The sequence below is a fragment of the Lepidothrix coronata genome, unplaced genomic scaffold (assembly GCF_001604755.1).
Source record: "Lepidothrix coronata isolate B3197 unplaced genomic scaffold, Lepidothrix_coronata-1.0 Scaffold23, whole genome shotgun sequence".
NCBI lineage: Eukaryota > Metazoa > Chordata > Aves > Passeriformes > Pipridae > Lepidothrix > Lepidothrix coronata.
In genome coordinates, this window is record NW_016690203.1 from 2476711 (window position 1) to 2490485 (window position 13775).

The following is a 13775-nucleotide window of genomic DNA, read 5'->3' on the forward strand; positions in this document are numbered from 1 at the left end:
CTCTTGTTTATTTTAAAATGCAGTATTGTTCTGCATCACCAGCAGTTATTTATTTAGGCTTCTAAGGGAGACACATGACTTGGCATTAGTCTTTCTTTTCCTCCCATCTCCCCTGACCCCAAAGTAGTTCAGCCTGAAACTTGATAAATTAATCACAGTTACCTTGGCAAAATTATAAACAAATGAAGATGGATGAAGCTTGACCTTAAAATTATTTTGGCTGGGCATATGCAGCTGAAAGCATTAATTGCCGTTTTCTCAGCTACCTTTGACAGTGTGGGGTTTCAGTAAATGTTTCCTCCTTGAAGGAAGTGAGACATGCCATGTCATCTGCTTCACTTCTGGAGCCTTCCTGAAGTTCCCTGGATTTATGAGTCATTGCTGTTGTGTAGAAATGCCTTTCAGATATTTTCACTTCCCTGACATGGAACTAGTGTCAGTTTACTTCTGTATCTTTATTTCGGTATATGCATGCTTGTCACAGGGAATTACGTGTTTGGGCACCATTTAAAAGTGGCAGACCTTTACTACAGTCAATACAATTATAATGGAATTAATGACATTTTAAATTAAGAAGAATTTTTGCTCCTTTGTCTGTTATGTACTATGATTTGATTATAAACCCCAGCCGTGCTGATGGCCCTGGAGTTGATAGATGACAGGACACGGTACGTACTGGAGTATCAGCTATTAATGTTGCTTTGAGAAGGTGCCTATGCACCTTCTAATGTTGCATTGAGAAGGTGCCTATAACTCAACCATGAAGTTTATTTAGAGGGAGACTTCAGAAGAACACCTAAGCACAAAACTTTCCATTAATATATTTGGAAGTCTTTTTGTGATAATAAGTCTAACAGTCCAAGTTCTTGAAGGGTATTTTACCAAAAGTGATGCTAAACCGTCCCCAGGTTGCCTTTCATCTAGAAAGTGGGTAGTACAGGGAGATGAAGGAGCAGGGATAAGACTTTTGGATCTTATCAAAGATCATTCTGCTGGCCCAGCCAGAGGTGAAATGTCAGGTGGGAGGTGGAGATGGTTTCAAAGACCCACATGGGTTTCTCTTAATGGGGTCTAAGTGTCCATTTGAGACACTGTACAGGTGTACCATACTGTTTCAGTCTTTTCTGTTTGGGTTTTGTAGGCTATAAAGTATATGGTCATAAACCAGTTCATGCTGAGCACAGGAAGATTTTATTCTGGTTGAACATCTGTGCTTTATTATATGTCTTTATCATCGTGGGTTTATTACTTAATAATAAGTTTTATCTTTAAAGATCATTTTCTAAAAGATTGAAATGGGTATTACCTCACCTAGGAGTTATGAGTGTGATTGTTGGGAGCAGCTGGAAGTTGAGTTAGATGAATGCTGTTTTAATTGGCAGGAGTTCTACCTTTAGTTTCTGTGGGAAAATTAATTAGTTAAAACTCATCACCAATGTAATTAGAAAATTTTCAACTGTATTATGAAGATTCTTGGTTTTAAAATTAATTGCTACAAGTTGGAAGAAGAGGCTACTTTCTAACTAATTTTGCGTTGGCCATACAATAATTGGTTTACATTGTATTTCAGAGATGCATACAGAAGTCAGTTGTGTTTTTGGAGAAGGGTTTTAGCCGTAGCTTTGTGTGGGCCCACTCTGAGAGAATCCTATAGGGTCTGATTTTCAGAAAGCCCCTTGCTGAAAATTGGGCTGGTTTAAGAGAACTGTGTTTGGGTGCTTTGACTCACTGGCTGTTTTTGAAGTCTTCAGTCTCACTATTTAGTACTACCTGTCAGAATGTGCAAGAGAGGTTTATGGCCACCCGTGGCTGCAATAGCCATATGTAACGAGACACTGACACAGGTTGCCCAGAGAAGCTGTGGCTGCCCCATCCCTGAAAGTGTTCAAGACCAGGTTGGATGGGACTTTGAACACCCTGGTCTAATGAAAGTTGTCCCAGCCCATGGCAGGGGGGTTGGAACTAAATGATCTTTAAAGTCTCTTCCAACCCAGACCATCCTATGATTCTATGAAATAGTAGCAAATCAAGCTGCCTTTAAATTTTTGTGTGTCATTGGAACAGACACCAATAAATGAGAAGATATGCTCAGGGGGATATCTAAGGGGCTGATTCTAGAGTATGTTGTGTGTAAGTAGTTGACAATAAGATATCTATGTATCACTGTAAGACTTCATGTATGCAGCCACTGTGTTCCTTAGAAATATAATTATCTTTCCAATAAAATATATTTTTCCCTCTGGCATCATCTTCTTGTCACGTTCCATCCTTGGAGCATGGAAATGTTTTGTGGTCTGGAGCTATAAGGCACGAAGAAAGGTTGTAGTGGGCGCCAGTACCAAACTCACATATCCCATGACAAGTTCCTTAACCCTGAGACCAGACTTCCCTGTGGTAAGTAATTCCCTATGGTGTTTCACCCTCACCTCTTCGTCATCATCCCACATATTCTCTGCCTCCCCATCAATGAGCCATGTGGTCAAAAGCAAGAATCCCCTTCCCTTTTCCCGCTTGCCATAGGAGAGGGAATTTTATGCTGCTGGTAGGCATCTTGCTGCCTGCTTTTTTTATTGCTCTGTGCCTGGATGCTTTCCAAGACAGTCAGTCCTCACTTTCATCTACACCCTGGGATTCCACAGGTGTGACAGAGAAGTGAACCTTTGTGTGAGATTTGGCTGGTTTGCAGAGGTGCTTGCCACGGGGGATTGGAAGTCATAACAAGGGAGTTCCCACGGATAGGTGGATGTTGTGGGGTTGTGCCAGGAAGTTTTGGTTTCCTAAGAAAATTGAAAGATGAAATTCTGGTTCTCCTAAAGTCCTTTGGAGCTTTATAGTCAGCCTGAGCATGATCTGAATGCTTTTCATTGCTCTTAAGGTGTTTAAGTTCAGAGCTTGGTCTCTTTATCCGATGTCCTCTGTTGGAAGTGTTTTGGTGGGGCAGTCAAATACTCACCTGAGTTTGGAACATGGGGTTGGGGAAGGCATATCAGCTGCACCTAATTTATTCCCTGTGAGATATTCACCTGTGCCTGCCTACCATTGTAGGGGACACATGGAAAAGACAAGCGTTTTGAGATCCATAATTGTTTGTAGCTTTACAATGGCTACAGTGTTGTTAGTGCAAAAAGCAAAACATATCCCTATTGAAATTACTTAAAACAGGAGTATTTTCTGAATGAATCCCTATAATGAGGTAGTAAATTTTGTTTATAGATTGGAACAAGCAATAGATATTAAATCCACACTTAAAAATGTGTGCCAAACCATTCCTTGTGGGTATGTCAGATGACCTTCAGATTTGCACTCTACTCAAACATCTGCAATTAAAGCTCATTGAAATTAGATTCATAGGTCATTGTTGACATTATTTTTAGAAGTATGACTTTATTTTCCTTTATAACTTGTATTTAATGGGAAAAAACAACAAAAACTAAAATGTCAGAAAACTCAAAGAGACCAACCCCCACCTGGCTACAACCTCCTTTTCACGTAGTTGTAGAGAATAAGGAGGTCTCCCCTGAGCCTCCTCTTCTCCAGGCTGAACAACCCCAGCTCCCTCAGCCTCTCCTCACAGGACTTGTGCTTGAGTCCCTTCACCCGCCTTGTTGCTCTTCTCTGGACCTGCTCCAGCACCTCAGTATCCTTCCTGAACTGAGGGGCCCAGAACTGGACACAGTACTCCAGGTGTGGCCTCACCAGTGCTGAGTACAGGGGAAGAATCACTTCCCTGGACCTGGTGACCACACCGTTCCTGATACAGGCCAGGATGCCACTGGCCCTCTTGGCCACCTGGGCACACTGCTGGCTCATGTTCAACTTCTTGTCAATCCAAACTCCCAGGTCCCTTTCTGCCTGGCTGCTCTCCAGACACTCTGTCCCCAGCCTGTAGCACTGCAGGGGGTTTTTGTGGCCAAAGTGCAGGACCCGGCACTTGGCCTTGTTGGACCTCATCCTGTTGGAATGAGCCCAACTCTCCAACCTATCCAGGTCCCTCTGCAGAGCCCTCCTGCCTTCCAGCTGATCGACACTCCCCTCCAACTTAGTGTCATCTGCAAATGTATTGAATTTGGCTTTTCAAGTTCTGCATGGCTTCTAATTTAAATTAGTAATAAACTTGAAAGAAAGATTTGGATAAATTTTTGTTGTTGTTTGGTTTTTTTTTATTTTTTAAGAAAATATGAAACTTGCCATTCTAGAAAATATTTTATAATGTAAAATTTGCTGAATTTCTGGAGAAAAGTTGTTTTCGGTATGTTCCCTCTGACAACGTCTTCTTTGTCATCCCCAAAGGAGCCTACAATTTTTCTGGGGAAGATATGTGTCAGCTCAATGTAGGCCACTCCAAGCTATAGAAAATTAGTCAAACTACTACAGCCAAATAATGATAGCTGTGTCCTTAGGTAGTATTAGAATGGGAGAAATGTCCATTGCATTTAGAATTTCAAAACACTGGAATGTCCTAATGAGAATCTCATTATTGACTGGTGTTAGGAAGTCTCCCTGTACCTTAACAGTGCGTTCCCCAATCGTGATGTGTTTCAGGTTGTTTTGCCCTGATTTCATGGATATGTATTACTTGTTTTGGAGATAAATGTGAGGATAATGTGCCCTATAATGCATTTTAATCTCCAGTTGACATTTAATGTCAACCTGTTTTCTTAAAACCTGATTTTTATAGGGGGAATTTTACAGGAGAGCATATGGATTGATATGCTTAATCTGCTTCTTGTTACACAGGATTTGCAGTATAATACTTAAAGCCCCTTTGATAATACAGTGCAGAGATTTTTACTGGCCTGTACGAGATATTTCCAAAATGTGTTTGCTAGTGCAGTTTACTGAAGCCTTCAGGTTTTCCTTGGCATTATGCCTTGAGGAAGCCTTACTGTTCCACTGTTTGTTTTCAAGTTTTACTTCTTAAATATAAATTAGATGTAGTATAGAGCAAAAATTTGTACATTGATATGGCCAGCCATCTCAAATCTGAACTAGAATTGAAATAAAAGTTTGAGTTGCTCTGGCTAAGTCTTGTTGAATTGTGTGAGATGGGGTGTATCATTTCCCGCTGCGTATCTTCAGCAATCAGCAGTGTAACAACGGGCTGATTGGTTATTTACTTTTTATTTTCTCTCCCGTAGATCTTATGTCAACAGCATTCAAGCAGAGTGTAGCATGGTTATTTTCACTGTATCTTTGTTGGTTGCATAGATCAAAACGCAAACAGTTTTATAGAAGTTGCGTTTTTATATCCTGGCAACTTCTTATTTGTCCTTGTTCCTATTAAAATGTTTAATTTCCCTCAGACAGCTTGACCTTTTCCTTCCACTTGAAATAATGACAAGGGCAAATATTTGTCAACATCCTTTCAACTTGATGTCGGTATCTTGGAGGTATCTGCAGCTGAGGTGGTGGCCAGTGGTGGGAATGCCCCTCTCTGCCTCCATCTCTGCAGCAGTCCTAGTGGTGATGTGCAGCTGCCAGGGTATCACCACCTGCCCCGAGGGCCACCTAGAGAGCTTGGCTTACCCACCCACCCTTCCAAAGCCCCGGGTGGCTGGGGAAGGACATGAAGAGCAGGCTGCAGGTCACATTATCCTTTCTCCTGGCATGACACTGCATTATTCCAGACATCTTAGCTGTATTCAGGTGTAATGTAGTGACAAATCAAGGAAATTTTACAGTACCTCCAAACCCAGTATAGCTGTGAAGTTCCTCTATTGCTTTGTATTAAATGATTAAAAATGGTGTTTTGGGTGAATGAATGATACCTAAACAGACTCAGTGACTTTGTCAGGATGTTTAGGACCTTGAGCAGAGGTATGGATTTTGGGAACCCGTAATGCTTGTGAAATAGAATCAGTATTCGGAACCTGTGATGCTTGTGAAATAGAATCAGTATTTTTTAAGAGTGTATATATAAGTTGAACTTCTTGGGAGAAGGGGACTAACTGTTTTTTTTTCTCCCTTTTATATGTGTCTAGAACACTGCTCATTATATGGAGTCCTAATCCTTCACTGGCAGACGGTGGTATGAATACCAGTGATTTCTCCTTGTCTCCTTCAGACCTGTATGATTAAAAACCTACCTATGTGACTAAAATCCTGCATCAGCATCAAAGTGATTTGGATTCCTTCATGCTTTTAGCTACCAAGGTTGCCAGTTAAAAAGACTTATTCCTGCTTACACATGATCAGAGATCTCTGTTGCACTCTGCCTGACACAGACCTACTGATGATGGATGTGACTGGTACCTACACAGAATGTGTTCCCAAAGGGAAGCTTTCCACAGTTTTGAATGTCCTTTAGCTGAAGACTTGTTCAGGAGGGAGAAAGTGTTTTAAAGAAACTGGCAGGTACAAATCCTTATAATAAGGCTCCTGTGGTCTGTGCATGTGCTGCCTGACAGACCTGCATTTGGTTTCACTGGTGGCCTTTCAAATGCAGGGTTAGATTTCTTAGATGTCACTGCAGGTAAGCAATCCCAGTTATCTCCCCACACAAAGTCTCTTTGCCTTTTCATGGGCACATACTCTCTTGATTGTTCATATCCTGTGCTTTGCTGCGGTCCTTCTCTTGCAAAATGAGTTGAAGTGTTTAATTTAGGAAGAACAGGGTCACATATTGCATGCTGCTGCAAAATGATGGTGGGGCTTGTTGGCGTAGGTAGCTGTCTTCTGTGGCTTTGGGAGGAATGTTCAGCAGATACTTGATGACCTTCTGTAGGAGGAAAAAGGTGCACAGGTGACAATGGAGGAGGTTCTTGTGAATGTCGAAGTCTCTTGCAAGTCTGGATATCAGCCTACGTTCCAGTATATAGGGAGAGAGTTGCACTAACAAGAAATTAATGTCTCCTTTATTTGGAAACTGAAGGTCTTGGTGCACCACATTCAGAGTGCTTCTGTGGCTTCACTTCCAGACTTAAGTCTGAATAAACAAATATGTTCCAGCTGGAAAGGAACTGATTTTTCTTTAAAAAAAAAAAAAACCTTGGAGTGCCTTGGGTGTGTTGGGTAATTGTGTACTCAAGAAACGAACTTACATAAGTGAAGACACCCCTGTAACCCTCGCCTGCCAGGAAGGCAGGCGCTGCAGAAAATCTTCCTCATCTCAGAGGAACTCCAGTAGATGCAAAAGCGGGGAAGAACCTTTATCCTTTGCACTGTATTTATTCACAAACAGAAGTTATCTTTGGCATGGCTGCTTGGCACCAGAGGATCCCTGGTTTTTATCCTGTGGAGCTGCTTTTTCTTGTTGGTGTTGCGGGTAAGTTTCCTTTTCTAACGTGGGAGAGGTGGGTATTTTCCATAGTTTTTCACAAGGCTTCGCCACCGCTGGTTGAAACAGCCCAGCAAAGCACCTTCTGGAGGCAGGATAGGAGTCAGAAACAAATGTGGAGGGAGGTAGAGGCAGCATGCAGCAGAGCACAGTGTGTAGGATATCGGTCTGGGTTTCCTAGTTCAGTAAAGAAGACCCAGGCAGATTGTGAGGGACTTTTTACAAGGGCATGTAGCGACAGGACAGAGGATAATGCCTTTAAACTGAAAGAGAGTGGGTGGTAAATTAGATATAAAGAAGAAATTCTTTACTGTGAGGGTGGTGAGACACTGGAAAAGGTTGCCCAGAGAGGTGGTAGATGCCCCATCCCAGGGAACAGCCAAGGTCAGGTTGGACAGGGCTCTGAGTAAGCTGATCTAGCTGAAGATGTCCCTGCTCTTTGCAGGGGATTGGACTAGATGACCTTTGAAGATCCTTTCCAACCCAAACTATTCTATGATTCCAAATCCTAAACAGTGGACAGTGATGTCCAGATCTACCTCTCATGCTTAACAGTGTGCATTTAGGGGAGTTCTAAAAGAAGGACACTTTCTGAGCAAAACTAGGCTATACTGTACTTACTAAATAAGCACATTTTCCATTAATATAGTTTATAAAATGTACAAACAGGTCTTACTGTTTGCTTACATTGCTTACGGTACAAATGTCAAATCTAAATGCATGTGAAACTTTATTTCATATGTTTATTTCAAATGTAATTGGATTTTACTGTGAAAACATTTCATGAGTTAAGTTTGAGATGTGTGACAGAACAGCAAAGATATTTAATACTTTGCTTAATTTAGAAAAATGACCTTTCAGAGAAAAAAAACTGTGCTTGTCAAAAATATACTGATGAATTAATTTCTTGTGATGCCAGTGTAATAGTTGACTTTTGAGAGCAACCTTATAGATAATGAGTTTTATTTTTATCCTAGATCTGTCTGATTGTAGTGCTTCTCGCAAATCAAGTCACTTTACTGACTTTTAAAGCTATAAATAAATAGCAAAATTTGGAAGCAAAAAAAAACCAACTAAAAAAAACAACCCAAAAAAACCCAGCAAAATTAAACCAAATCAGAACAACGCAGGTCTGACTGATCAATGGGGATGGATACCTGGGATTTTAAACAATATTGCATTGTAAGATCAGTACCCGCTTTCACCACCACCCACTCCCCATCCCTACACCATCCTTGCAATACTATCTAGAAATACCATAATTTTATTCAGCTTTTAAATGTCCCTAGTAGAAATGTGATAGTAATGGTATTTGAATTAGGAAAAACGAAATTTGTTCCCACAGATTAAGTCAATGACTTTTAATTTGTAAAAATCTGCAAGGAATTTGAAAGCCACTTTAGTACTTCTTGTAGGTTTCTGACTGCTTAAATTGATTTATGTTTAGAACCTAATCTTGCTCACTTTGACAAAACTGGCAACTTCAGTGGGTTTATTTGTGCAGATAGAGTGAGAAAGATTCAGCTTTTGATATAAATACTTTAGCTTTCTGGTTTCTGAGAACTGTTTTCTTACAGTTAATTATGCATCCTTAAGAATGTGTACATTCATAGGCATATGTAGAGGGAGAGATGGCAGCTTAGTTTGCAAACTATTGAGCTTCGTTTTTCCTATCAATGTTTTTAATTTTAGTTTGAGTCAAAACAATCTCCAAAATGTTAAGATAGACTCAGATCACAAGAGTTAAGAGTCAGGTCACATATATTGTCACATGTAAGATCATATACTGTATATAGGTGCCTATTACTGTAACATCAGTATGTTTCAATATATTACTTGAAAACTTTTTGCTGGCTTGGTTCAAAGTGGTCCTTTGAGGTTCATTTCGGCAGGGACAGATGTCAAAACAGGAGGTTTGTTTTCTTGTAGGCCATTAGCATAGCTGTTGGGAGTTAGGGCAGGTGGAGGGGAGAGTGCAGAAGATGACTTAGCATGGACAGGCTTGGGAACGGGTTTGTGGAAGCTAAAAAATTGCAAAACCAAAATTCCTTTCTGTGCTTGAATTAAATTGAGATGATTTTAAATAAAGTGGTGCCAACTTCAAACAGCTTACAAGTTTAAAAGTTGGTGTTGTTTAAAAGAAATACTGAAGGGTCAGTGGTCAGGGTCAGGCGTGCTTCTGACTAGAACTGAAGTGCCTGTATCGACAAACGAGAATGTGAGTTAGGCAGTCTAAAAGGTTGCGATTTGGGTGAAATGCAACAGGAAAGCTAAAATGCATGATAAAACCACATGGCGTTAGCTTGATCAATAAATTTTAGCAGTATTTTAATTTTCTTGTGTTAGAAATGTCATCTTAGTTGTTTGGGTTGAGTATCACATTTGCTGAAAATACGGTTAGCTGCAAGCTGCTATTGAAAATAGCAAAGGCCCTTTTGCTGTTTGATTGCTGTGGTTTTGATGGAGTTGGTGAGTAGCGAGTCACCATCATGTTTTGAAGGTTACAGTCAGGTCTCTCTGAACTAGGCTTGGCTGAGCATTTTTGGTAATATTGCAAATTAACTCCAGCTTCGCAGCGGCAAACTTACTGTAATTCTGTGGTGATCTCCTTTTGGGTGGTAAGTTTCTTAGAATAGCTTTAGTTATTGTTGGAACAGAGGCAAGTTTAAAGGGTATTGCATGCATGTAATGGTATTTCATCTCAAGCAAAACAAAGGATGTCAGTTTCTAAAGCAACCAGAATTATTTTTAACTCTTTCCTTATTTCTTTAAAACAAACTCAGAGTGATTCATCAGGATCCTGTCTTGAAGTGGCCCCTGCAAAGTGTTTTCAAGGGAGAATAACAAGTGGTTCAGTGGGCAGTTTTGCAAGAACCATCTGTGGACTAAGGTGTTTTGTGGGGGTTTTTTAACCTTTAAAGCAGTGCAATTAGCAGCTGGGTGGTATTCTGAAAATCACATCTGATCTTCCTCCAGAACGTTATCTCTTTGCCCTTATCAGGATGTGTTCTTCTTCATAAAGTGTGTGCTGAGATTCCCCAGTATGCAGCTTCAGTGCTTCATGACAAAAACTGAAGAGCTCCTGTCTCATTGTGTTTAAAAGTGTTTCTCAAACAGAATAGATCAATTAATTCATTTGCAGTAGGAAAGCTAAATCTTAAACACATGTATTTTAAATATCTACCTGAAACCGGGGAGGAAATGAGAGCTGACATAAATTGGTAACACAAAATTGGTGAGATGTTCAGCTCCTAAAACTTACAACATGATATTTGAAGTATGTGTTATGAAGTTCCAGTTTGGTCTTTTTTTTCCAGTAATGCTCGGTTTGACCTTCCCTATTACATTTATTGTTTAATATACCCTGATTATGTCAAATATTCCACACCTCTCTGTAAATTAAACTGCTATAAACTTTTAGACTCTCCTCATTGGGAATCATCTACAGGCTCCTAGGTATTTGTATTGCTCTTTGAACTTTTTCTATTTCTGAACTAGTTGTATAATTATTGTCTATACCTTCCCTGAAGCAGCCCAGTATTTTATCTGCAAATACTGTCGTGTCCGACAAGGAATTAAAAAAATAAATCAGCAAAGTGCTCAGGAATAAACCTTGTGTGCTATGTCGTTGTTCTCAGAGAGTCATCAAGACCTGCAGGTCACCTCCTCAGTGCCATAAACCAAAATGTCATAAATTCAATGTTATGAGTAGTTTAAACAGATACGGGGATTCGACCTATTTCCTTCTTTCTGTATTTCAGTGCTTTGATTATGGCTTTTTGCCTTAGCATTCTTGTAATAGCATTCCAGGTACAAACACTTTTCCATAGTCCACAATTTAGGCTGCTAGTGTGCTGGTTGGGTTGTATTGCTCCAGCTATCTGATGAGGAGGCAACTCCCAAGGTGCCATATGATAGACTGTAGTTCAACTGGGAATTAAGTTAGGAAATTAAACTATTTGCATGCTCAGAACTATATCCTGATAATAATTTTAAAACAGTATCTGTTTTTCCAGATTTCAATCTCAATTTTTCAAGGGTTTTTTCATGAGCACCTCTGGGTTTGTCCCTGCTTTTGTGCTAAATTTGGAGTAGCAGTTTCCAAATCTTTTGTTTACTGTAGCACATGAGGTAATAAAATTGCAGCCACTAAAATTTTCAAGATCGTGTACTACCAGTGCAAAAGCGTAAATTTCATCCGGTATATAATTGGTAATTAAGGTCAGATTCTGTTACTGAATCCTTTCTTGAGTTGTTAATGAATACTGGTTAAGTATTCAATTTGAACAAAACTTGATTTCTGGAAGTTCTTAAAAATAAAACTGTCATAGTTTAATATGGTTGGAAGTAATTACTAAATTGGTTAAATGAAAACTAAGATATTTAAACACCTAAACCATAAACTTCACATGAATGTTGGAGGTGTAGGATATGTTGTTGACTTTTGGATGTGACTGATTGTTTTTATTCTTTTTCTCTTTGAAAGTATTATATGCTTAAAATTTATTCTACAGCATGAAAGCCAAGTACGTGACAATCTATACAACATTGGTTAATCTTGTATCAGAATTGACCTGAGATTATTTAGTTTGTAATTATGAATTGTAGCTACAGAAGATGAGAAGCTATACAGAAAGACTGCCAAAGATATGAAAGCATCAGGTCATCTGCTGTAAGAGTATTTATTTTAATTAAATTTAGTCACTGATAAAATATTGTCCAATGTTTTGTTAAAAGGGAAAAGAAATAGAAAATCATGTGTTTAGTGTTTTCCTACTTGCTGTGATTTCTCCTAAGTAGATTCCTCAAAGTATGCACTGATCTATCATTTTCCGAGGAAAGAGGAATCAAAAGAAGCAAATCATTTAAGTGCATCATTTCTACAGTGTAGACATTGTTTATTGGCCTTGTATTGTACTTCATAATTTTCTTCTTTTTTTTTCCATGTACTGTCTTTTATTCTGCCTTTGTTCTCCTATCTCCTTTCCTTTTCCTTCATCCTTTTCCACACACAGCAAACTATTTGCCTCTACTTTTAAGAACCGCAAAGAAAGACAGAAAAATGGTCTCTGAGCTCTGTGCACACCCTGAGGTCTCCCCCAGGTTGGAGCCTTCAGAAGACTTTGACCTACTGCAGTTCACATGGGGAATAACAGATATGTGCATTTGGTGGATGCCCAATACTCACAGCCTTAAATATCAGCACCAGGTGAATCTGGTGGCAGGAGATGGGATGAGGATAGTCTTGCTGATGTGATTCTTGGCGTAGAAGGGGTTAGTGAGAGAGGAAACTGGAGAGAAGTTGAGGAGCACCAAGCCCAGCCTTGCTTCTGGCTTTTCTGTGCTGGAAAATCCAGTCCAGCAATTTTGTGTGATGGTCTGTAAAAATGAGCAAAGTGAATAGAAGATAAAAGTGGAAAAGAGTAAGTCTTAGGGAAGCCACACTTGTTCCTTGGCAGACAATCACTGATTTGTTGGTTTGGTTGAAATGTTCCTGGCGTTTAGTGGGGCTCTTACAAGCATTAGTGAGGAGTTGGACAAACCTTTTCCTTCAACACAACTCCAGGTGCCTAGGTCAGAGAGACTCAGTGATTTGCTAGTCACCATGAACCTCCTCAAAGAAGAGAAATCAAAGAGCAAGAGAGGTCATCTAGTTGGCCTTGTTCTCTCTCCTCCTTCCCTTCTTTGTGCATGTGAAGATTCCAATGTTATTTTTCTTCTTATTAACCATGCACAATTTTTGCCTCAGTTACCCTTGCTTGGGCAGGAAATTTGGAAAGTTCAAGCAGAAATTTATTTTAGCTGAGCTGTTGGAAAAAAAAAGAGAAAAATACTTCAGTAAATAGGTAAGACATTTAAAACTGAAATAAACAGAGTATATACAGGGGGGGGGTGGAAATGCCCTTTAAAATCTGAATAGTTTGGGAAATTTTTGGCTGTTTCTTAAGTCATTAATTTAAATGCTACCAAGAAAATGTCCGAACAAACCTATTAAAAACAAACCCAAAAAGCGGTTTCAGAACATTATATAATGAAATGCATTTTCATTATTTTAGTCAAGTAGCACATTCTAATTATTTCTTCTCCTACCCACTATATTTTCCAGAAGTCATTGTTCCAACAAAACAAACTAAGAAATATCTTACTGTAAATTAGTGAGTAAAGTTGGATATAAGTCTTTCTACTCTGTTGTGGCACGAAGTTGATGTGTGTGAAATCTTTTTGTTAAAGGCCAAAAAAGCATTATTTGTTTGAGGATTCGCAATCCCTGGATGCTCACTTCAGCACATCGCTGTTGGAATGAACTCCCTCCAGGCTGAATTGTTCACTTCCAAACGCAGGATGGGATGGTGTGTGCGGCAGCTTGCTGTGGCTTTCTCCTTCATGTTCCTCACCACCCCCTCATCTTCCATCAGACAGCACAAAATTGAGCAGGAATTCTAAATAAAAAAGGAAAAAACACCTGGGTGATGTTCAGATTGCAGAGTGCCATCATTTT

At 39.6% G+C, this 13775-nt stretch overlaps 1 protein-coding gene across 12 annotated transcripts in view; it reads left to right on the top strand.

The window, feature by feature from the left end:
* HIVEP1 (human immunodeficiency virus type I enhancer binding protein 1) overlaps window positions 1-13775 on the top strand; it is a 132064-nt gene that overhangs the window by 44665 nt on the left and 73624 nt on the right. For 7 of the 12 annotated variants that reach the window (XM_017808512.1, XM_017808510.1, XM_017808518.1 and 4 more), the window contains one exon: window positions 7181-7264. The exons of the other annotated variants lie outside the window; for them this stretch is intronic. In XM_017808512.1, coding sequence (XP_017664001.1) covers window positions 7181-7264 — 84 coding nt within the window. The remainder of the gene's footprint in view (window positions 1-7180; window positions 7265-13775) is intronic. 12 annotated transcript variants of the gene reach the window in all.